The 26,312-nt window shown below is 39.1% G+C and overlaps 1 protein-coding gene across 1 annotated transcript; it reads left to right on the top strand.

Moving 5' to 3' along the window:
- The first annotated feature begins 1,669 nt into the window (after positions 1–1,669).
- Positions 1,670–26,080, top strand: marchf11 (membrane-associated ring finger (C3HC4) 11). Its single transcript, XM_059344753.1, has 4 exons — positions 1,670–2,328; positions 13,883–14,038; positions 19,778–19,970; positions 23,454–26,080. The coding sequence occupies exons 1-4, from the start codon at positions 1,981–1,983 to the stop codon at positions 23,774–23,776; spliced, it is 1,020 nt and encodes a 339-aa protein (XP_059200736.1). The 5' UTR covers positions 1,670–1,980; the 3' UTR covers positions 23,777–26,080.
- The last annotated feature ends 232 nt before the right edge of the window (positions 26,081–26,312 follow it).

Genomic DNA, 26,312 nt, shown 5'->3' with positions numbered 1-26,312 from the left:
AAAATGACGCCTCGCCGTGGGTTTTAGTTCTAACTTTTGGTTTTATTAAAAGGCTCCCAGAAGACCTGAGGGTCCTTGAGGGTTCAGAGGATAAAAGTAAATTAGATAAATAGGGTGGACTAAGACCATTAAGAGATTTATAAACCAGTAAAAAAATCTTAAAATCGAAATATTTCCTTGGTATACACTGTACCTTCATCTAATCTTATAATAAAGGGGTTGCTAGTTTAAAACCCTGGAATGTGTGACAGTTAAGCTTAAAAGCAGTCCAGATCGGCATCCAAGGAAAGATGAGTTTTACTGTAATAGTTTAAATCTCTGCTGGGAAATTGTTGAAAGAACTGTTGTGCTTCAAGATCTACAAATCACCCCCAAATAGATATAAAATGCAGATTAAAATTGTTCCAAAGTTAAAGAGAAATGTCTTTTTATTCCAATACACAGTTGTTTTCCTCAGGCAACACTTTACTTTAAGAGCTAGAAGAAGAGTAATGCTTGGAAAAATGAGTGGAAATTAAACTAGATGAAAGATTTCTCAAAAAGTCTTTTAAGTAGCTGGAACCCTTGAAAGAAACACTGTGACTTTTTCCAGGACCTTTACGATCCCTCAACAAGCTCTAAAACCTCGAAAACCTTTTTTAAAGAAGCCCCAATAGTAAAAAATGTTCTATTTAATTGATTGCATGACAGTGAAATTTGTTATTGACTCCCAGAACCCCTGAGTGGACCCCTAAACTCTCCTTCAGACAGCCACAGGCGGCAGGAGTTAATAACTCCATCATTTACAGGCTGAGAGGCTCCTCTTTAAAATAGAGAGGTTTAAGTCTCCACCCTGATAATGATCATCTGTCACCCAGCAGGTGAGCCTTTAACATGGGGAGGTCTCCACATCTCACCACGTCAACTATTCTCTCTCTCTCTCTCTCTCTCTCTCTCTCTCTCTCTCTCTCTCTCTATATATATATATATATATATGTATATCATACATACATATATCTATTATATATATATGTGTGTGTGTGTGTGTGTGTGTGTGTGTGTGTGTGTGTGTGACATGTGTATGTATGTGTATGGTATATATATGATATATGTGTGTGTCTGTAGATGTATATGTATATATATATATATGTATCTATTTTATTGTTTTTTTATTTACCTTGGTTGTTTTTTTTGTGGTGATAAGAGCGTTTGTTTTTGTGATTATAAAATTGGACCAATAAAGGGTTTGTTAAAGGTCAAAGGTCTCTCTTCCTCTCCCTCTCTCTGTCTCTCTCTCCTTTCCTCTCCCCGTCTTCCTCTCTCTCTCCCTCTCTTTCTCTCTCCCTCTCCTGTCTCTCTCTCCCCTCTCAGTGCGTGCATGGCTCTGGAAAGTTATCTCCTCCATCATATTAATGGGATAATAATGTGATTGATTGCTCATCTCCCGGGGGAAATGGTCTCTTTTGCTTCCTGAGAGTGCAAGACTCATCAGAGAAGTTGCAGCAGAGGATTGTTGCTCAAGAGCCCGTCAGCAGGGTGAGTGCTCGGCCACATCAGGAGGTTTCAGCCCGGCTTGTCCCGTTTGGAGGACGGTGTTTCCTGCACCACCGCTGTGCTGTAGCCGGCAGCTCTATCGGAGGGGACTAAAGAGGAGGAGGAGGAGGAGGAAGGGGAGAGGAAGAGGGGGAATCCGGCGCTACGGGGCGGTTGAGTCCCGTTGCGATGCATGGAGGCTGCTTGGAAATGCTCCCCGGGTCTCCGGAGCGCATGAGGCGGTTCCAGCCGACCGACGGGCCGCAGAACCGGGGGGAGCCGGCCGCTGATCCGCAGCTCTGCCAGGCTGCCACATCATAGGTTCGGTTCGGAGGCACATCCGTGGACAGCGCCGTGATCTGGAAGCCCGAAGGCTGCAATACACATCCCTGCGTCGCAGTGGCGGTGGACACCGTGTGAGCTGTCGGGTGGCATCTATGCAATTTTATCTCGACTTTTCAATTTATTATGAGCACAGAGGAGGGAGAGGCGGGTCCAGCGTGTGGGGAGGCGAGGGGAGGCACCAGCATCAGCCACCGCCACACCTGGGATGAAGGCGAACCGCAAGGCTCCCAAGGACGACGGCACCCCGGCGACGAGGACGAGGCAGAGCCGGGAGAGGAGGGCCAGGAGGGCTGCCGGGAGGGCCGGAGCTGCGGGGAGGCTTGTGAGGGGAACGACGGGGGGAATTGTTCCAGTGAGGATGGGGCTGTCGGGGGCACATCGTGCAAGGAGCAGACGATGCATTCAAACTGCAGCAGCGAGAACTGCATCCCCACTCCCAGCTGCAGGATCTGCTTCCAAGGCGCAGAGCAGGTAAATGCACCAGTGACATGCAGGTGAAAGTGTTAACAGGTCGGCCATCACATCTGTTATCACATCCACACTCCGGCTTTTGTGAATGGTGGAATTAGATTTAAATTGAGTGAAGGTGAGGGCACGGGGCTGGACCTGGATTGGCTGACAACTGCAACTCATCTGCTTTCACAACAGTTGACATGCTGGGAATCGGCCTGATTGGACAGATTTAAGCACTTATGTAGTGAAGGGAACCAATCGGGATCCAAAATCGAACAACTTTAACTAAACTTCAGTGCCTAAAACAAATATGATCGTGCAGAATAGAACATTTAATTTCTGCAGCGAATTCAGCAGCATGGACAGCGCATAGTGAGCTAATAGGAATAATAATGAGGTCATAATTTCACCATTTCCCAACTGAGTTAATAGTGGTGAAGAGAAACCAACGATATTAACCTTAATTTTTTACATTTAAGATAAAAAAAAGTCCTCCTTTGATTTGCAACAGCATTAAAATACAGTCAGTAATCTCCTAAAAAGAGTCTAAAAGCAGCTGAAACCATTTTTAAACACAATGCATCATCAATGCTTTAAAAAGTGAAAGCATGTCGAGTCAGAGGGAGTGACTAGAAGCCACATGACACTTCCTACACGCCCAATAGAAATGACCAGTTTCTCTATATGAGGATAAGAGTTATATGTAAGAAAAAACACAAAATCATTCTTTATTTTGCATGATGACCACATGGGACATGTAAAGGACCCATGTCTCACATTTTAAACCAATGGTTTACAGGAACAACTTGTTCATCAGTAAAGTTGTCCATAATAGAAAATGATAAAATCATTTAGATGCATAACACAGCTGAAGTCACACTTCAGCACCAAGGACAGCTCACCACAGTGGGGTTAACAGTCTGACATCACTGACTGATGAAATATTCTCACAAGTTTCAGCATCTAGATTTGCATTTTAAAGTTTAAATTGAGTGAAACATAATTACCAAAATCATTATCAATAAAACCATGTTTAATGTCTACATATCAGCTCTTAAATTAAACTCTTATCAGCTATTTTTGTTGTTATCATTATATTTGTGCAAACAAATGTACCTTTAGTTGTACCAGGCATTAAAATGAACAAGAAATTTAAGAAAACAAGGTGGTCTAATCTTTCTTTTTAACTTTATTAGTATTACTATTTTTGACTGTTATTGTCAGAAGTGAAGTGAAGGTGCAGATAAAGTGGCAGCAGTGTATAAATGGCAGTAGGTATCGTATGGTATATAAATAGGTGAGTGTCTTTGGTGTTTATAGTGACCTTTAAAAGTTTATTGTTAAAGGCTGTGAAATTGTGATAGAAATGAAAGAAACTCAAGGCTGAAGATTTTAATTATAAAGCTACACAGATATTTTACTTACAAAAAGAAAAAAGTCATGATGAATCAGCACTTTGACAACATTTTGGCAACTACAGATTTGAAGCCATCTTTATCTCATTTTCCATCATAAGCAGTTATGTACGATGGTGGTCATCGTCATAACCATGAAAATACAGCTAGTAGTTCAGGGCTGGCTTGGAGGTAGACAACTCTAGGATGTTAAGATGCTATTCTGTCCTACAAAGTCTAACTGCAGTAACTACATTTTTGGTCAAAATTGAGTTATAACTTAAAATGAACTCCTTGATGTCTGTTTTATCATGTGACAAAGTTTTAGATTTCAATTCTGCTTTATTTCTGAGAACTTAGCACAGTCTGCTTTGGAAATATATACTTATTTAAACATAAAAAATAATAGAAATTATAAGTTTATTTGAAAGTGAAATTATTATCTAGATAGTGATCAAATAAAAAAAGTGAGATAAAGTTATATTGAGACTAAAATATAACATTACTTTATAATATTAAAATACACAAATATTTGAATAGAGTTGTTAAACAGTTTTAAATCCATTTATAACAAAATCAATTTGAAAATGTTTATTCACTGAAAACAAAATATAAAAGCTGAAAGAAGACAACAACATTTTAGTGACTGCAATCTGTTTTTGCCTTACTATTAGAACCTTTTACAGCAAAACCAGAGTGCAGTAACTACTTTTTTGGAATCAAAGGTCAAACAAATCGTCATGATTTTTGAGCTTATAAATGAGATAATCTATACATGATATCTACCTATAACCTATTTGGCTGGCTAGTTAAAAAAACATTTAAAAACTTTAAAGGAGTTTTTCTCAGTTTTACCTATTTGCGTAGTTACTGCAGTTAGACTTTGTAGGGCAGTATTGTAGAATGTTTATTCACAGTTCAAGAATTGGAAGTTTCACGTTTCTAGAATGCTAAGTTGGAGTTCTAGGATGTTAAGATTCAGAGTTGTAGAACGGTACAAAACTCTCCAGTGCTAAACTATAAGAATATAATGGTAGATTAACAGCTCTAGAATGTTAAGATCATAGGTTAAGATACCATTATGGATTATTATGTCACAAATTAGATTTCTTTGTAAAGTCTGTTCATTCATTTTACTGCTTAGTCATGTTTTTAGTAAGTAAAGTGAGTAATGTAGAGTAGGTGTTGTCTGCAGAGCTTCTAGCTGCTGTTCATTATATTCATCTACGCTAATTTGGTTCCAACTCAAATCCAGGTTTAAAAATGTTGTTTTGTCGGAACCTAAAAGGCTTTTAACACAGGAAGAGGAGATGAGATCACATAGCAGGTCCCTCAGAGAGTCTTTACTTTTCATAAATGACATTTATGTTATGGCCACATCGAGGTGTTTTTAACTGACATTTTCTATATAGAAAATACTTGAAATTGACATCTTTATTTTGCACTGATTTCCTCAAACACAAAGACAATTCAAAGTGCTTCAAATAACGTGAAGAAATGCACTAAATGTACAAAAACAGGAAGATAAAAGCAATTCAAAGAGGATAAAATGACAGCACTGAAGAAAACTATATTACTGTGGGGCTGTAAACAGCATCTAGATCATAACATGTCAAAACTCTGCACTGACAACCAGAATAAGGGTAAAAAAAACAAAACACACACATTGAAAGCTATATATGATATCAGTGTATACAGGCCTTCCCATAGACTACTATGGTAGTACTGGTCAGCAGTATAATCTATACAGTATGAAATAAACTGCATCATATCAGAGGTGGATGATAAAGACTGAATTATAATTCAATTTAATACAATTTTATGACATAAAATATATATTTTACCCTTACTTTGGATAAGGAAAAACTTGCCCTAAAACCCATTTTAAAGGCTAGAGGTTCAATAGATGCTGTGTGTAAAAAAATAAAACAAAACCAACATAATAAAATGACAGTAAAGACAATCCAGATTACAAAATGATAGATGAGAAAAGATGCACAGCAAAACAATCACACAAATAACTATAATGATGTATATGATAGAAGTAATATGTTAGGATGATAACATCAGTACTAATCTACATGTATAATAAATATCTTATGTCATCAGTCTAACTGTCTGCATGTCTTCCTGGAGGTAGATGGACAACTGGGACCTGCAGGGACAAATGGACACTTTGTCCAACCCGTTTCTGAAATCTGACACTCTGCAGGCCTCTTTGGCTCGTGACAGCGAGCCTCAATGAGGGACGATTTATCCTCGCCAGAGCTTAAGGGAAAGAGAGGAGTCAGGGCAGTAAATGCCTAAGTGAATATCCTGTCTTCTGAACGTGGGCTATAGCCTATTAGCAGAGCTAATCTAATAGCTCTGCCTCCGGGCCCAGACTCATATTTGATTTTGATACAAGGCCGCAGGCGAGTCGAGCTCGCCCGTTATCAGGAAGATTGCAAAACAGACATTTGACACTTTTAAATATTCATGTCTGAGTAGATAGAGTGAGAGTGGGATGTTATTTAGCACCAGAGAAAAGACCAAATCAGCAGCAGGGGAGAGCAGTTTGGAATTCTGATCAAAGTTGAATGTGGTGGTTCGTTTTTGACTCCAGAAGCAGCAGCTGACAAAGTAATTTACACTCAAATTTGTGCTTGATAGTTTAATAACTGCTGTCAACATGGACGAGGGGCATTAAATAAACTAAAGGTTCACTTACTCGACTTTACTGAGATTTCAACCCATAGAAATAGAATGAGAGGAGAAGAGACATTTGGCCATCCCAAAAGAAAATAGCGATTGCTATTAGTTATTATGGTGAAAAGTTGCGCCACAAAGTGTTATAGAATTTATCAGTTACCTTTCACTGAATATCTGATCTTCTCCAGTTTTAGAAAAGACATGGTATCATTGAGCCACTGAGTGCTAGAGGGAGCTTTAGTTGACTTCGAGTGAAGAAGAAGATGGCGTCTTGCCAGTAAGGAAGTAAAATAATCTGGCAATAGTTTTGAAAAGATCTTTAAAAGATTGCTAAACATATAGAAAATAGAAATAAGAAAGAAACTGTGAAAACAGGTATTAGCGTCAGAACAGGAGTTTACCTACAGTCCCTGAATGGGTTACCAATTGTCCACTTATTCAATTTTTCTGCAACTAATTTACAAACTCCCTGTTGCAAAATCCATTTGCTGTGAGATAACCATTGAAAGCCCCAGAAAAAGTAGGTAAGTGGATCTTGAATTGTGATTGCTTTGGAAATGACGACACCATTTTGACGAGATCTTAACTTATCTTAACTCAAGGTCCATTTAATATCTTCTGTGGGAACTCTTGACCACATACAAACTTGATACACTGATGAACATCTTGAGATGATGGTGAAAGCTCGTAAGAAGCTAGTAAGTGGGCCGTGTGTGACCGTGAGAGTGTTTTAGACTATTTTGACAAGATCCTAACCCTCTGGAGTCACCAAAATGGTCTGGCGAAACTTTAAATTATATTTAAAAAATCAAGTGATTTTGATGAAACATCACAACTGTAAGCTTCTGTTTGGTTTGTCACACACGATGCTCTGCTTTGAAGTGCTTCACAACTTAATGAAATACAAGTTAAATGGAGCTGAAGCTCAATAAATAAGATGAAATAAACACTGAAATTGTTTTTGAATGTTCAGTAGATAATGTCAGACTAAATTAAAACTACTCTTTCCTAAAACTCTCTTTAACCCTCTGGAGTCTCCAAAATCCAAATCCAGACTTCTTCATCACATCCAGACTAGAAAACAAAGCAGCGTGGAGCCCTACTGTAAATTTGCCTCTAAAGTTCTGGCTGTAAACTCCATGAGGCCAGTTACAGTTTGATGATGATATACCAAGTAAAACTGGAAACATGGTCAAATATATTTTGTATAAAATGATAGAACTGGATTTAACCCTCTTATATGTTATATTTGCAACCTTTGTTAACATTTGCAAAATTTAAAATTCTTTATTGAGCATGATAGTGTTTTGAATGTAAAAAAAGATTCAAAATCACACTTTATGTTGGACTTAAGGACTAAAAAGACACAACATTACCCAAAAAAGACACAAAATAACTAAAAAAAACCACAAAATAACTAAAAAAAGACACAAAATGACCAAAAAAAGACACAAAATAACTAAAAAAAGACACATAATAACTAAAAAAAGACACAAAATGACCAAAAAAAGACACAAAATGACTTACAAAGACACAAAATTACCAAAATGTTACGCTAAACACACAGAAAATAGAGTGACACTAGAATAAAAACCAGAGTTGGATGACAGGATCACACACAATCACAAGATCACATTTATGTTGTTTTTTCTTTGTTTCTTTGTGGTTCAAAGTGTTAATCCAGTAAGTCAGAATAAAAAATAAACTATTATTAGGTCATATAGGTGAGGTTGTGCTGAAATTTTTTTACCAACATAGCATGAAAACATTTCTGTTGTTCTGCTGTATACAGGCAGAGTGAAAAGGATTCAGAAATGTGAGTGAGGCTGGGGCCATGTTCAAAGCCTCAATTGTTCACGCAGCTGGTAGGAGCTGTGGCCTGAAGGCCGTAGGTGCCTGTCGTGGTGGCAACCCAAGAAGGGAGGGCGTCAAGCTGAAGAAGGAGGCCTTTCGGTCTTGGCTGGCCGAGGGGTCTCCGGAAGCAGCAGGCAGGTACCATTTGGCCAGAAGGGCTGCAGCTGCGGCTGTCGCTGAAGCAAAAACTCGGGTATGGGAGGAATTTGGGGAGGCCATGGAGGAGGACTTTCGGTCAACCTCAAAGAAGTTCTGGAAAACCGTCAGGCGACTCAGGAAGGGAAAGCAGGGCTTGGCCCAAGCTGTGTTCGGCGGGGGAGGAGACCTGCTGACCCGACCTGGGGATGTCCTTAGACGGTGGAAAGAACACTTTGAGGAACTCCTTAATCCAGCCAAAATGTCCTCCGTAGAGGAGGCAGAGTCTGAAGACTCAGGGTAAGACTCATCAATATCCCTGGCAGAGGTCGCCGAGGTAGTTAAAAAGCTGCCCGGCGGCAAGGTGCCAGGCTTGGATGAGATTCGCCCTGAGATGCTGAAGGCTCTGGACACTGTTGGGCTGTCATGGTTGACACGCCTCTTCAGTGTCGCATTGGAGGTCTGGGACAGTGCCAGTGGAGTGGCAGACCGGGGTGGTGGTTCCCATTTTCAAAAAGGGGGACCGGAGGGTGTGTTCCAATTACCGTGGAATTACACTTCTCAGCCTCCCCGGGAAAGTCTACTCCAGGGTGCTGGAAAGGAGGCTCCGGCCGATTGTCGAACCTCAGATTCAGGAGGAACAATGCGGCTTTCGTCCTGGTCGTGGAACAACGGACCAGCTCTTTACCCTTTCAAGACTCCTGGAGGAGTCATGGGAGTTTGCCCATCCAGTCTACATGTGTTTTGTGGATTTGGAGAAGGCTTATGACCGTGTCCCTCTGGGTTGCCCCTTGTCTCCGATTCTGTTCGTGGTCTTCATGGACAGGATCTCAAGGCGCAGCCGGGGGGAGGAAGGGATCCGGTTTGGTGACCTTAGAATTGCATCTCTGCTTTTTGCAGATGATGTGGTTCTTTTGGCTTCATCAGGCCGGGACCTCCAGCACTCACTGGGGTGGTTTGCAGCCGAGTGCGAAGCGGTTGGGATGAGAGTCAGCACCTTCAAGTCTGAGGCCATGGTTCTCTGCTGGTGGACTGCCACCTCTGGGTGGGGAGAGAGGTACTGCCTCAAGCGAGGGAGTTCAAGTATCTCGGGGTCTTGTTCATGAGTGAGGGTAGAATGGAGCGTGAGATGGACAGGCGGTTTGGTGCGGCGTCAGCAGTGATGCGGGCGTGGTACCGGACTGTCGTGGTGAAGAAGGAGCTGAGCCTGAAGGCAAAGCTCTCGATTTACCGGTCCATCTACGTTCCAACCCTCACCTATGGTCATGAGCTTTGGGTAGTGACAAAAAGAACGAGATCGCGGATACAAGCGCCCGAAATGAGCTTCCTCCATAGGGTGGCTGGGCTCAGCCTTAGAGATAGGGTGAGGAGCTCAGACATCCGGAGGGAGCTCGGAGTAGAGCCGCTGCTCCTTCGCGTCGAAAGGAGCCAGTTGAGGTGGTTTGGGCATCTGGTAAGGATCCTCCCGGGCTCCTCCCGTTAGAGGTGTTCCGGGCACGTCCAACTGGTAGGAGGCCCCGGGGAAAACCCAGAACACGGTGGAAGGATTATATCTCTCTCCTGGCCTGGGAATGCCTCGGGATCCCCCAAGAGGAGCTGGATGTTGTGGCTGGGGAGAGGGGCGCCTGGAATGCCCTGCTTAGCCTGCTGCTCCCGCGACCCGGCCCCGGATAAGCGGAAGAGAATGGATGGAAATTATTTCTTTCTTACCAAGATAAAAAAAAACTTAGATTAAGTAGTGTTAGATAATTTATCTTGTTTTAAGAATTAATTTCTTTTTTTAAGTGTTCGACATGCTTATTTCTAGATTTAACAATCTTAATTCAAGAAATCTTGTCAAGTGAGAGCGTAGTTTTCAAATTAAATTTTTGACAATTTTTTCAGATTTAGTGTTTTCATCTTGTTGTTAGACGCACCTTTTTTGCAGTATAGACCACTGGTTTACAGGAACAACTTATTCATCAGTAAATTTGTCCATAATAGAAAATGATGAATTCATTTGGATGTAAAATATATTCATAGATGCATAACACAGCTGAAGTCACAATTCAGCACCAAGGACAGTCGCCACAGTGGGGTTAACATTCTGACGTCATTGACTGATGAAATATTATCACAAGTTTCAGCATCTAGATTTTTTAAAGTTTACATTGAGTGAAACATAATTACCAAAATCATTATCAAGAAAACCATGATAAATGACTAGATATCAGCTCTTAAATTAAACTCTTATGTTATAATCCTCCCTGATGTTGGTTTTATCAATCATAGCTTCAGCGGCTGGCTGACCCCGCTTCGGTTAATTCAAGCCTCCGAGGTCCTTTTAAACCCACAAGGTTAATATGACATGATGAAAAAGGAGCTGCCTGACCACTGACCTTAATATACTATTAATATGCCACTCACATCCCTGCCGGCAGGTCAGAGTTAAAGTAATGGCCGCTCGGGGAATGCCTGGAGGAAGGAAAACACAAAGATACAGCAGAACAAATAGATACAGCTGTTATGATTAATGTCACACTGCATCCCGCCGTTAATATACGTGCGTGTTGTGGCTTTTGAGAAATGATCATTGATCTGAGCGATGCTGGTAAAGCCCTCTGGTGAACAAGTTGTGTGTTTTCTTTGATGTATGACCTGCTGGGAGAAAAGGCCAAACTGAGCCTGGAAACAAGGATTTCTAGATGATGGGAAAGTTGACACATGGACCTTGAAAATGGATGTAAGATTAATATTGGGGCTCTGATATCGACCTGAAAGCAGATAGTTTCCCTCTAAAGATTGTGTCTCTGGCACTACAGAGAGTGGCCACAGTAATGCATGATATGAATATGAAGTAGCTGCTTATTGTTTTAGCAGTCTTTGTTTTGCTTCTGTGTGCAAAATGAAAAGCTTCTTTTCAGATGTTCAAATGATGAAATGAGCAGAAATCTGTCCCTGCGCTGCTGATTATTGAAGTTTGAAATCTTGCTGTTGATAAAAACATTGTGCACAACAGCAGCATCCTTATGCTAACAAGCTTTCATCTGGCCAGAGTAACTCAGTGAAAAGATCATTGTTTTTTCTTTTTTACCACCATTGAACCCCACCGAGCCGCCGGCGTAATCCAAAAGTATGTTTTACTTTAACAAATTGCCAAAAATTACACCGTTTATTGTAGAAAGAAACTTTAAAAACAGACATCATCATCAGAGTTTTAACTTTCCAATGGTCCTTGAATGGGTCATAGGTTACAAAAGTTTTCATTAGAAAATGTGACCAAAACTAACCTTATTCTGTCAGAATCACTTTATTCTACGTGTCATTTAAAACGTGTCCAAAAATAAAGTGTGCACTAACCAGATCTTGTTAAAAACATTCAATTCTGCTCCTCAGAGACACTGTGAAGACACGATTGATTCTGCTGAGACGGATGGTCACGGGACAAATATTCACTGAAAATCTGTTTACACAGAGCAGAGAGGAGAGGACAGGAGAGGCTGGAAACGCTGGAAATAGTTTGCAATTGTTGGTGTATTGTTCCCAATCACATTTTAGTTGGCATAATTAATATTTTCTAATCAGAAATAAAAACAAAAAACAGCTGAGTCCCATGAGAATGTCATTAGTTTTGCAGGGATTTTGTCATAAATCAAATTAGTGGACAATAAAAAGGAGCAAGAGGGAAAGTCAGAGGATCGCAAAAGTTATTAAAATTCATATTTATGCATCATATGAACTTGAAACCACATTCATAGCTGTCAATCCAACAGTGATCATCGACACACATGATAATAGTAATAATAATAATAATAATAACTAGAAAATTTCCTCTGGGGAAATTCTGAAAGGGCCATGGGGGCTACTGCCGGTGTGTGTACACTATGATGAGATTCTTCAGAGATTTCAAACACTTAATGTTATGATACTATATTATATACAATGAGCACACCTACAACAAGCATTCCTTTTCAAGTATTTATTTATACAGCAACCTATGCCCTTTAACCTGAAAATGTGTTTGTGTGTGAAACATGTATATCTGGAGGACTGTGTGCGCTTACAGGTGCATGGATTTAGAGTTTTAATCTACTTTAACTGCTTCCGCAAAGTCTCCTACAACCTGAGCACACATCTGAATTCAGGGGGAGACAACGCTGGTTTTGTGTGTGTGTGTGTGTGTGTGTGTGAGTGTGTGCGTGTGTGTGTGTGTGTGTGTGTGTGTGTGTGTGTGTGTATGTGTATGTGTGTGTGTGTGTTTGTTTTTGTGTTGTGCGTGTGTATCTGTAACTGTAATCACATAAAGTTACCTGTGTGTGTGTGTGTGTCTCTGTCTGTCTGTCTTTCTGTCTCTGTCTGTCTGTGTGTGTCTGGTTCTCTCTTTCTGTGAGAGATGGATGAAAGGATCAAAGGCTTTGGGGTCGACCAATCAGAGCAGAGTAATCAACGGAATGGACTGCCGGTGTAGAATGTTCCGGCACAGTGAGAGCAACCAGAGGTGGACAGACTGGAATTTTTGGCCTTGAACAAAAAGCATTTTTGGCAAAACCATAATACCTATCATTGATCCAACTTCACTTTGAGTGTCCTGAGTTCTCCCTGAATAGCTAAATATGTTTTTTTGTGGAGAAAAATGAAGAAATAGCTTTGTTAGAGTGATCTGAAAAACTGTTAAATATGCTTTTCTACATAAATGTTCCTGCGTTTTTAATATGGGAGCCAATGAGGCTGTTGGTGCGTGTTGGTGGATCATCTGTGCGTCCTATGCCCAAACTATAACTCAGACAGCTTTACCAGAGGATTGTGAGTGAGAAGACAATTTTTCCTACGTTTCTATGTATAAGTTATTTCTGTAGAGTGGAATTTGCGGCCTAGAGCGCAGTTTTCAAATTTATTTTTTGACAATTTTTTCTCTCCCTCTACACTCTGAGCGATGATGTCACACACTGTGACATGAACATTCCATGCAATACACACCCGTTATAATCTCATCATTTCTCCAAAAATGATCATGGTCATTGAACAGGGATTGATAAAAAAACTATATGACCTATCGAAAATGTGATTAATACACCGATACACAAGACTTGTGTCTACTGTTTAAAGTTTAAATGGCATCTCTAGGTGAAATTATGCTGGAGAAGTAGACGTTTGAAAATCTCAAATTATTGTTCTTTTTCGCTCATTTTTTTTGGGCCGTCCCATTCATTTCAACTCAGAATTTTGCATTGAAGTGAATGGGATGGCTGAAATAAATGAGTGAAGAAGAACAATAATCAGAAATTTTCAAACATCTACTTCTCATACAGAGGCTTTAAAGTATGGAAGAAATAAACATCATCGACTGGAATCATAAAATTGTATTCTGGCAACATGACCAAAATTCTTTCTTGCTGCCTCCTGTAGCTTTCCTTCTGTTATTGCTGTTGTTTTGTCCCCTCTGTTGTATTCCGCCTCTTGTTTCCCCCGTGTATTTAATCTGTGTTGATATTTGACCTTTGGTCTCTCTCCTTCTGCAGGGCGACCTGTTGAACCCGTGTCGCTGTGACGGCTCGGTGCGTTACACCCACCAGCACTGCCTGCTGAAGTGGATCAGCGAGCGCGGCTGCTGGACCTGCGAGCTCTGCTGCTACCGCTTCCATGTCATCGCCATCAACATGAAGACGCCCTGGCAGGTAAAACACTGCAGATGAGGGATTTGACTTTAAACCAGCAGCTGATTTCTCTGTTAAACTGTTGCGAAACAGCTGTGGAAACACACAGCTTTTGACCCTTTTACCAGCAAAATATTGGCCAAATCATGAATATTGTTATTATAGTTGTCATTCAACAAAGGTATTAAATGAAAGAGACAAAAGGTCAACAATTTATGTATTTTTTAAATGAGTGTGTTTATTAGTTTTTGTTTGCAAATTACAGCAGATCAAACAGCAGGACATTTTTTACATGGAACAGAGCAAACATACATACATACATATATCTATATATATATATATATATATATATATATATAGGAAGATATGCCCTCTTGAGCAAGAAAATTTGACAACGTGCCTTAATGAGTGTCCTTCTAGTGCCCTTCTACCTGTCTGGTGCCTCCATGGTTTAAAAAGTGTTGCTAAAGTGCCTCTAGATGGTCAAAGCGAGATGAAGTGCCTTATTGACTGCTCTTTACACGTGCAACAAATGATTGGGTGCCCTCTAGTGTGCCCCTTCATACAATAAATTATGATGACCTCTAGAACAAGAATATGGCAAACTCAAAAAACATGTTGTGGTTAGCTTATGGGGTGCACACGTTCCTCTCTTTGGTAGCCAACAACGGGGAATGCAAAAGAGGCGTTGGTATACTTTTGGCGTATAAACTTAACAGCTTTGTTTTCAGAGAGAGGCCATTGAATGGACTGATAACGACCTTCTCAACCTGCTACCCCTACTCGCTCAGTCTTATAGGCTGATAACGCCGATTCAATTGCTGATAACATCTGAAACGGGGTTTAAGAACAGCTATAAAGCAGAGTGATAGGTCCAGTGATGTAGTTAAAACTCTGAATGATGTTATACTCTATGTCAGCACTCATAGAATGCTTCTTGCTCAGACAAATGACTTTGAACTAACAGATGTACGATGCTAAAAAATGCTGCTCTGTCTGATTTAAGTCACGTTGCTGGAATGCAAACAAAGAAACTGGTCAGTGCTCTTCTTCCTGAAAAACACATTTGTAGTCTAAATGCCTGGCACGCGGTGTGACCTCAAACTACAGCCATTACATTTTTTTAGTGCTTTTTACAGCCGTAAAGATTTGGGGTTACAGTTCTCTCCCTCCGTGCATACTCTCTAAATTATTATGGAGGCATTAACAAGAGATTGTTTTTACAGTCTCTGATGTATTGACCCACCCGGTCAGATTTATGCTCAGGAATATTCACAGCTTCTCTGGTGGAAGAAAACAGCCACACAAAGCTCAAGTTTTACTGGCAAACTGACAACAGATAAACCCTGTCAGGGCCTTCCTGCAGAATGGTTCACTGCAGAAAAGGTGTGTCTAAAAACAAGATAAAAACACTAAATCTGAGGGAAATGATCTTGCTGCATGGACAGATAATTTCACTTGACAAGATTTCTTGAATTAAGATGATTAAATCTAGAAATAAGCATGTTGAACGCTTAAAATAAGAAATTAACTCCTAAAACAAGATAAATTAAAGCTGCAAGCAGCGATGAACTGGCCCGAGCAGAGCAATTATTTATTTCTTACCAAGATAAAAAAAAACCTTTAGATTTAGAAGTGTTAGATAATCTATCTTGTTTTAAGAGTTAATTTCTTATTTTAAGTGTTCAACATGCTTATTTCTAGATTTAATAATCTTAATTTAAGAAATCTTGTCAAGTGAAATTATCTGTCCATGCAGCAAGATCATTTCCCTGAGATTTAGTGTTTTTATCTTGTTTTTAGACACACCTTTTTTGCAGTGCATTCATATCATCTTTGTGTTCATCCTCCTACACCATGACCGTGCATTTTCCTTTTAGTGCTTTTATGCACCAGGAAGACATTTCCAATTGCAACCTTATGTTGAAGAAGGTAATCATTGACACACGTGAGCCTGAGCTGCTGGCATGGCTGCAGACTGCAGTGTTGTTAACAGAAAGCCTGCGTCACAAACTGGTTGGTGTGGTGTTTGAAAGATGTGGGCATTTAACAGGCAGGGTGCATTGTGGGAAGTGTAGCATTCAGTGTTTCTGAAGCTTCAGCCTTATTATGGAGTGTAAATCAGGACATTCTCTCCTTCTCCTCCTTCTTTGTGGAAGTGCGACACAAAACACTTTCGCACGTGGTTCTTCGCACCTAAACTGAAAGAGCTGCAGTGCGTGTTAAACAATGAAGTGAAGAGTTTGTTTTCAAGACAACACAGAATGAATGCTGGTTGTGTTTGGGAGCTTGGGGCGAGCGTAGCAGTGACTGTGAACCTGCTGAGTGTTTCTGTTGTCTGTGCGGAGCGTCAGGATTCCTTCAGTCCTCCTTTCCTCCAAAGCTCAACAGACACACACTCCTGAGGCTCAAAATATCTGCATTCTGGATGCTTTCTTTCACAGAGGAACATTCAGATCTGTTCACTCCAGATGGGACTTGAGTCACTGGCAGACTGAACAAACATGCAGCCGAGGCTCAGCAGAGCTCTGCTTTCTGTCCACTCAGTCTGCCTAAAGTCTTTTCTTTTGAAACAAGCATCATGCAGCTTTGCAGTCACCCGCTCAGCATCCACAGTTTTCTGTTTCCGAGTTGTTTTTCTCCTCTCCCACTCTTCTATTTCCTATTTTATCTTGTTACTGATTACTCTGACGTACAGATTTGTTCCCTACATGACCTTTAGTCCTTCTTGACTGTAGGCTTATGGTTCTGGTTTATATTTTATAGTCCTGAGCAGTGGCGGTTCTACACCAGTGAAGAAGCCTTTGGCCCCTGCTGTGGCCCCTGTGTCAAATTAATAATAAAATGATACATTTATAATGATGAACGACTGAACAATTCTTACCTATTTTTTGTTCAAACAATATCTTATTTTACACAAAAGGAACACAGAATGTGAACATTGTATGATAGTCTAATTGTGCAATAAAAGCTTGTGTATATAAAAAAAAACGTAATTCTCACTGCACTGCACTTTCAAAATAAAAAAAATTATTGTGCACAAAAATGAGAAATGTCATTGTCATACAAAAATAATTGTTATTGTTAGTAAGTCTCATTGTTTCAATCAATGTTTTTGTATCTTCCAAATATACTTCAATGAGATTTAAAAAAAAAAAAAGCTGAAATAAAGGTTTTGAATGCTTAAATATAATCTTTGCCGCTAGAGAGGAGAGGCAGCACTTTGTTTTTCTGACCCCTTAAACCAGATTTTCTGTCCTCTTCAGCGCAGCAGAGACACAACACTGACCTGCTATCACCGTTAAAGTTGCTAGTAAACTGTTGCCTGCTTGGACATCAGCAGATAGGGAGCATCTTTAGCATCCATCTGGAGTTTGTGTTCAATATTTTATCCAATTCTTTATTTATACTGCACGTTTATAACAAACACAGGGTTTTCAAAGTGCTGCACAAAAACACAACAAGTAAATAACACAATAAAAGCACAATAAAAAAAGATAAGCAGACAGTATAACACTAAAATATAATATGATAAAATAGAATAAGATTAAAATAAATTAAATGCACTACCTGCACAAAATAAAATATGCATGTATACACATAAAAACCTAAAATCATAAAAAATATAAAATCAGCAATGTATGTGGTGTTAAAAGCCAACGAGAAGAGGTGGATTTTAAGAAGATATTTAAAATGAGACATTTTAAAGGGATAATAGAGTATTTTAAAGGGATAAAATAGAGCTGTAGACTTATGGGGAGACCAGCCTCTGTACATTTTATATTTGTACTCTGTTCTTTCATTTCATATAAGTATTTTGTTTCCTGTATTTTGCATGCATTTGTTCAGGCATTTCCTTTAAAGCATCTTTGAGTATTTCAAGAAGCGCTATATAAATCCTGTCAATTATAACTGTTGTTGTGCTGCATTCTTTTTCACAAAGATGCTTTTTTGTTATTAATCCAGCGCACCCCACCCTTTCCTTCACACTGGGACGTTTTGACCCATTTACTGACTAGAATATGTCAACTATAGTTTACAAAAATGTTACATTTATGATGATGATATTATGATTTATGATGAGGAGTTTTCAGTAGGCAGTGGCAGTACACCTCAACATATTTTGGTCAAATTAGATGGTTTACTCTCCCAGTGGCAGGATGTAGTTATACTGTTTAACGTTAAGGTTAACACACTGGATTGAAACAAAATGACTTTTTTGGGTTTAGGAACAGATCATGGTTTGGGACAGTGGTCAGCTGGATGAAACTCCTGTGTTTGCTTGACCCATCTATCCACACTGAGCTCTTTGAAAAGTATGATACCATATGCCAAATCCGAGGAAAACATTTGATAAAATTGCTGCTTTCCTGAAGCCTTTCTGCTGGGAAATAGCACAGTGGTGACACATTAAAAAGTTAATCCCATGATGACGCATCTTGACACCATGATAAATACATTGAAAATCTGTGTAATGATGAGCACTTTGAGGATGACGTCAGCTGATGTGTTTGGGCGTAAAAACCCACAACAGCCGTTGAGAAATGCATTGAGGAAACCTTTAAAATTAAATTATCTGACTCCAACATAAAATCCTCACAATTAAAATACATCAAGAAATGTGCAGTTACAGAGTCTCTGGGTTCAATCTACACATCCCTGGCATCACATTAGGCTGGTCAGTTCATGAGGTCTGGACCTAGTCTACTTTCCATGAACCCTATTTATATCCTAACAGATGTTTAATAAGAATGTAGGTAGAACTCTCCAGAAGTCGCCTCTTTTCAATCCGTTGATTTGTCAGTTTATTGTATAAGTGGACACGTCATGTCACCAAGCAGAGAAGACAGTTATCTTTCTGCTCAGCACATCATATCTGTGACCTGACTGTTAACAAAACTTTCAAAACATAAACTCCTGCCTTAGACCTGCAGAGATATTACTGGAGACACAGATTTTTGCATCAAAACATAAAACATAAAATATATCTTTTTGTGATTATAGAATCTTACTCTAAATAGAGGAAGTTTAAGCAGATGCAGTAATTTTATTTAGTTTAATCAGGACACACACACACACACACACACACACACACACACACACACACACACACATAGTCAATTACGCATGCATAGATAGTGATGTTCGTCACACAGAGTTGGCAGATTATATTTTCTTTCAGTCTTATGCACAGCAAAATCTGTTGTGTTGTTTTTTCAGTGTTGATAATTTTGAGTTGGTGAGTGTTGATTTTGAGTTGTTTTAACACTTGTAGTGATTGTTGTTGTTGTGTACCTGACACCTGAGTTAGTTTCACTTCAGTTGGAGTTGATTTTCAGATTTTGTGACTTGTATGTTCGGCTAAATACAGGATGCACTTTTAATGTATTGTAAAACAAAACAATGAATGTTAATTATCACATTAGTGAAAGGGAATAACACGATTTTAATGTTGAAAATACACTTTAATGTGTCATAAAAAAAACATGATGCATGTTAAAAATTAACACTCAAAGTGAAAAGGAATAACACAATTTCGAGTTAAAAGTGCACTTATGTGATGTCATTAAACAACACCAAGGGTGTCAAATATTTAACATGATTAAAGAGTTAAAATATTAACACTTTTTAAAGTGTAATTATAACTCAGAATCCATGAGAACTATATAAACTCAGAAAAAGTGTTAAATTTAACACTCTGTGAGTTGAATTAACACTCCCGATTTTGCTGTGTGTGCTCTCTCTGCTCTCCGTGTGCAGTGGCAGTCCATCACCATCACCCTGGTGGAGAAGGTGCAGATCATCGCCGTGTTCCTGGGCTCTCTCTTCCTGGTGGCGAGCATCTCCTGGCTGCTGTGGTCGGCGCTCAGCCCACAGGCCGTATGGCAGCGCCGCGACGTCCTCTTCCAGATTTGCTACGGCATGTACGGCTTCATGGACCTGGTCTGTGTAGGTGAGCCAAGCACCACCAGTCATACAGCCGTCATCTGCAGAATGTAAAGATTTTCCTCTGGTCAAAATAGTTGTTGTCCTAAGCCGGTGGGTGGCTGATTCAAGGGTCAAAGTTGAAGTATGCTTGTGCAAGGTACTGAACCTTAGATGACTATATGACTTAGGGCTGCACAATTAATCGAATTTTAATCGTGATCACGATTTTGGTCGCCACGATTAAATTAACCTGATCGTTGGCGATGTTTCCATTTTAAAATGCGGCTCTCCTGCATATCTAATCAGTCACTTTCTACGCCAGTAGTCCACCAACCACCAGGGGGGCGAACGCATAGTTAAGGTTTCATGTAGCTACCTAAATAAATAACGAGCAAGCGCTAAGCAGGATGTGACATTACTCTACACGACAACAACACGCGCCATTTGTAAAACCTGGCGAAGCAGTGTTGCCAACTTAGCAACTTTGTTGTTATATTTAGTGACTTTTCAGACCCCATTAGCGACTGGCGACAAATCCAGCGACTTTTTCTGGTGTTATTGGAGACTTTTGGAGACTCCTTCTTACTCTCCTTTAAGTTAAGAAGAGTAAGGACGAGTTGAAGCGGCACAGTCCTCCTGCAGCAGTCTCTCCCAGCTGCAGAGCCGGAGGGGATGTTAACCCCTTAGCGTCCATTCGGCAAATTGCTACCAGGCTAACACTTAGCTCTGTATCAGTACAGTGTATATGTGCTGCTGCTACAGGAGGTGTTCACTTAGCATCTCTGTTTGTTTACAACAAGCACCAGACACTCTGTGCACACACTAAAAACTGTTCCTATAATTTGTTTAAAAGTAGTGCAATAAATACAGATGTTTTCCCTAACATGATAAATAATCGCAATTACAATATTGATCAAAATAATCGTGATTATCATTTTGGCCATAATCGTGCAGCCCTAATATGATTAGAATTGCATGATACAAATTCAGTCCATTTAGAGTTGGAAAACCTGGACTTGTTAATCTCGTCCTGGATTTTCAGACTGTTCAAACTCAGATTGTATTTGTGTGAGACCAAAAAAAGATGATTTCACATTTTTTTTCTCTGTCTGGGTTTCTTACATAAGACATAAATCTATAGCACAGATGGAGCGCGAAGTCCCAGCTTGCATCAGTTGATTGTCTCCACTGACTCATTTAAACATATAGTTATATTTTGAGCTGGAATGAAAATAGACCTTTTTAAATGTGGATTGTGCACTGATTTTTTTCACTACTCTACAGAGAGCTACTTTCTGACGCTTTATTAAATAATATACCATTGTTATACATTATTATACAAACAATGTAAGTAAACATTGTCAGCCAACTCTATAAATAATAACTGAGAAAATTAACAATAAATAGGAATAAAATAAATAGCTAAATAAACACAATATCTGCTTAGTGCAGTTCTATTAAAAAGAAAAATAATACTTTTTTTTTTCATTTTAAATCATGCAGAGCAACATTTTCTGCATTATATATTGTGTAAAAAATGGCACATATCTGACAGCATATACACAGGTATTGATACACCTAGGTTAATATTGGCAGAAAGTGTATGATGAGTGAGTCGACGATTTGAGCTGTTTGTTTTTAGTTTGTTGACATAAAAATCTTCAATTTATTCATGTTTGCGTTGCTTGTATGGATTTACAGACATAATAATTTCAATGGTGTTACAATAAGCTTTTTCCCTTTGATTTCTAAATTAATTTGTGGTTATTTTTTCTGGACATGAAGGATAATAATACAGGACAGACACCCTAAAGTCAGTAAAGTAAATTGTGTCCCAACAGAATCTAAGGGTACTGTGTCTCTTAGATTCATGGCTCCTACTGTATATTATTTTTGTGAAAATATGTTCTACCTCTCTTCCCATGAAATGATTGTGGGCAATGTGATTTATTCTTGACAGATTATTCTTGTCAAAACTTTATTAATCAATCCCTTTCAAAGTAATTACTGATGCATTTAAACAGGAATAAGCTGTGGATCGTATCTGAAAAACAAACGGATTCCAACTCTATGGACAACAGTGTAAATGCTTTGAGCTTATGGACATGAGTATCAATGGAACCTTAAGAATTAGCTGGAATGTTTGTATTTTTTGTTTTTGTCTCCAAAATCATTTTTTGCAAAATTATTTTTGTTTAACAATTGTTAAAAGTTTCACATGTATTCTGAACCAGAAAATAAGTGCATCCTTGAGCATCAGTTCAGAGTCTGAAACCTGTTTTGTGTGGGAATTGTTTAAAATATGAATTGCTTTTCCTGACTCAGAATATTTCCTGGAGGTTGATAGAAGATACCTTAACCCATAAGAACCCAGACCTAGTAATCATTAAAGGAACATTATGGGGGATATACCACAGACCAAGTGAACCACATAGAAGACATTTATGATGTTTAAAAAAAAATTCTACCACTAAATGTCAAAGATCTGTGATGTGACACACGTTACATTTGGCGTTTATGGTATTTATGTTTATGATAATTCCTAATTTAAATTAAAAAAAAAAAAACGAGCCACAACATTTTCTGCTTACAGAAACACAAATTTGCCTTTTTCTCTGCATCTGCACAGCTTTTATCAAAATTGTGACATTAATAGTGCTGTTTAACAACAAATTATTTTTCAGATTTGTCTTTAAGTAACAAAATAATAACAAATCAATACTAAATAAAAACAAATAACCATGTGCCTTTTTGTTTGCATCTCCATAACATATATCAAAATTGTGACATTCATTTGTTCAGGAAATATGGTCAGAACAAGTTAAATGTAATACAGGACAGACACCCTATTAACGGATTAGAATTGTTAAATGGGTTTAAACTTAGCCCTGTAACAAAAAATAAGCTTTTTGAAATTAGCTACTTTTTTAGATTTCTATTCCCAGTCACAGCCACATTTTGGAGAAGTCACTTGTCACAGTCACACAGTCTTGCTGAGGGACTTAATGAGTTAAGGTCACGCATAAAGCTGTATACTGGAGATTATAGAACATTTAAAGTGTTTGTTACACGCGTGTCACCATGAGTTCTTATGGGTTAATAATGAAGAGCAAAACATATTTAATGGGCATTCTGTCAGGGAAGCTGCTTTTAGTTGGACAGAGAGAAGTTCTTCCATCTGAAAGCAAAGAGTAAGAAATAGTTACTTTTTAAGAAAGACTGCCACGTGTCCAATAAATATGAAACATTTATTTGGTTTGATATAATATGAGCACACTGAATTATAAAGATGTTATCCTGTTAGTCAAAGTCACATGACCACCACACCAGGGTGTTGAGTATACATTGCTTAGGGATTTAATGAGTTAATGTGAAGCATAAAGCTGAATATGGGAGATTCCAGAAGATTGAAAGTGTTTGTTACACAGGTGTCACCATGGGTTCTTATGGGTTAAAATGTGACAGCATCAGAGGATCAACATTTCCTTTGTTTTTGCTCCTGCAACAGGTCTGATTGTCCATGAGGGGGCGGCAGTGTACAACGTGTTCATGCGCTGGCGAGCCGTCAACCTTCACTGGGATGTTCAGAGCTACGATAAAGCAAAGGACATGGAGGAGACGAGCACTGGCACTTCCTCGTTGGCCCCCAGGACGCTCTGGTTGCCTCTGGCCACTTTTGGCCCCAGCGGCCGGTTGCACCCCACCCAGCTGGGGCCGCAGCCGTGGGCCTGCCTCTGTTTGGCCCCCTTCTGCCCTGGCCTGGTGTCCCGGAACAACCTGAGCCAGGACAGTGACTCAGGAGAGGTTGTGATTCGTGTAACATCGGTGTAACACCAGGCAGGAGCAAAGCATGTGATGGTTTGCACTTGGTGGGAACAATCTGGGCTTCTCTTTATAATATTATTACACAATCTGTTGTTGTTGGGTTTTTTTTGTTGCAGATTTTACTTGTTAAATGTTCTCTGAAAGGTATTGTTTGTCTACTTTGGGGCCGGTCCTCAAAACAATCTCAACAGTTAAATGCACTCATGTGTTGTTGTTGCATTTGTGTTTTAATCTTGTTTTTTTTCTTTTCTTTTTCCAGCCCTGTGTTCAGCATTCATGTCATCTAGGAGAGAAGGTTGTGATAAGAAGTATTATCAAAATATCTTCAGATATTCTGATTGACCTTAGAGTTCCATTGTTTACTATAATAACTATAATAACTACAATTGCCTATAATAATTGATATGTAAATGTTGTTAAAATTTAAAGGGAAATAAATTAAATTATTAGAAATGGAGGCAAGGATCAACATAAATAATATACTAAAGAAATTTAGTTTCAGTGCACATAAATACAAAAAAACATCCGTTATTACCAACTAAAGTTAATAAGATATTTTGTATGGTCTATATCCCTTCAGTCTGGCTCCAATCACAATGAGTGATGGGCTTTGGCTGACATGAACACAGCATAAGGTCTGATGTGAACCTGAACAAAACATCTTGGAAATATATCTTCAGATATTCTGGTAAATGTTAGTTTTTAGCACTGTGGTTTCCTATAATTTCCTAAGAAGAAACTTTAATTTATAGAAAGGTTTCTTACCACTTGTCATTAGTGGTGCAAAAACCTATATCAGTCTAACCTGGACTTTGTGCAGAATAAATTAGTTGAAGACTTGGGACTCATTGCCTATTGTCTGATAATGATTTAGCTTTTCTATTAACTCTGTATAAACCTATCTGCAATCATAGGAAGAAATCTGTTTCGAGGGACAAGCTGAGATGTTGTCCACACTTAAAACGCCATAAAACACATCATAAAAGTTGCTGATTGGACTGTAAACACTTACTGGTGAATGGAAGAAGTAGTCTTGGCTCTGATATCTACCGGCTCCCTCAGAAACACTGGCTGTTGTCCCCAGAGGCTAAAGACAAAGACATGGCAAAGGAGTCTGCCATGACAAAACTGGAGCAGACTGAACCAACCCTCCCTTGAATTACCTCCTTTCAGCAATTTAAATAGGTCTGCACATTGACATCTATTTCAGCTATTTGGAAAAACAATTGACAAGTCAAAGCTTTGTGGAGAAGACCGACAGAAGTTGTCATTGCCTGCATCCATAAAGAATACAGACAGAAAAATAGGCACAAAAATGACATCAAGTAAGATGCAACTAAACAGGCTGTTGTAAGTAGTCATAAAAATAACTCTTAAATTCTGATATTTATTAAATTAAATTAAATGAATTTTATTTATCAAGCCTGGTGGTCAGGGTATGACTACCTTTGACCCTCACAGCAGACAAGCAAAAACTCCTAAAAACCCAATAATTTATGTTCTGGTACTGTTACTGGAAATCTCTAAAACAGCTCCTGTGGCCACTAAAAATGATGCTGGTGGAAACGGATTGTCCAGGGAAAACACTCAACACAATGGTGGGCTATCAATAAAAACAAATTGTCACCAGGCTTCCCTTCAGACTCAGCTGTGCTGACACATTGCTGTTATCATGTTAGTATGCTACAACTGGGACATAAACAGATTAGTCTCTGTTGATCTTTAAACATGCTGTAATGCATTTTTTTATTTAAAAATTGAGCATGTTAGCATGCTAACACTGGGTTATATTAGGTTCAGAACTGTATTCAAAAACTGCTGGAAAAGACCTATCTTTTTTAGCTTTTTTTTTTTGCTTCATGTTTTATACAAACAAACCTACCTTTGAGAAGACCAGACCTTTTCCAGCAAGCATTAGATGGACGAGGATGCAGGATTTAGACAGATTTCAAATGAGCACAAAACAAACTGATGTCAGAGAGATATTAAAGTTTTCTGTATGACTTTTTCATTTGATCCTCAGATGATTTGTGCCGATATAAATACATCTGTTGAAAATTGTGGTCTGTATGCCATTCTGTTGAGCTTCCAGGAGCCCTGTGATGTTTGGGTCGTGGGGTTTTGGGGTTGTGGATAGGTTCTGGGTTCTGTTCTCGACCCTAGAGTCATTTGGGTCATTCGATTTTTTTGGTGCCTTAGGAGGCTGAGTGACGGCGTCTCAACGCGCAGAATGTGACTTTTACTGTTGGCTGTATTTCTATTTCTTTTGAATGTAACATGGATGTAATGTATAAAGAATATTTATATAAACAGAGTGCTGTGTTGATTATTGGTCTGATATAAAGAAGAATTAATGCATTTGGCTTTAAAGACGACAGGAGAGTGAGAGCTGAACTTCACGACTGACGGATCCTGTTAAGGGGACTGCAGGAGCCTCCACATGGAGACCCAAGGGACACAACTGGAAGATGATCTATGATGATGCTGGTGAGTCATCTATCCTATATATCACATCAACATAAGTATTCAGACCATCGATCAC

The sequence above is a fragment of the Centropristis striata genome, chromosome 11 (assembly GCF_030273125.1).
Source record: "Centropristis striata isolate RG_2023a ecotype Rhode Island chromosome 11, C.striata_1.0, whole genome shotgun sequence".
In the NCBI taxonomy this organism is placed as follows: domain Eukaryota; kingdom Metazoa; phylum Chordata; class Actinopteri; order Perciformes; family Serranidae; genus Centropristis; species Centropristis striata.
This window is presented reverse-complemented; position numbering and strand designations above follow the sequence as displayed.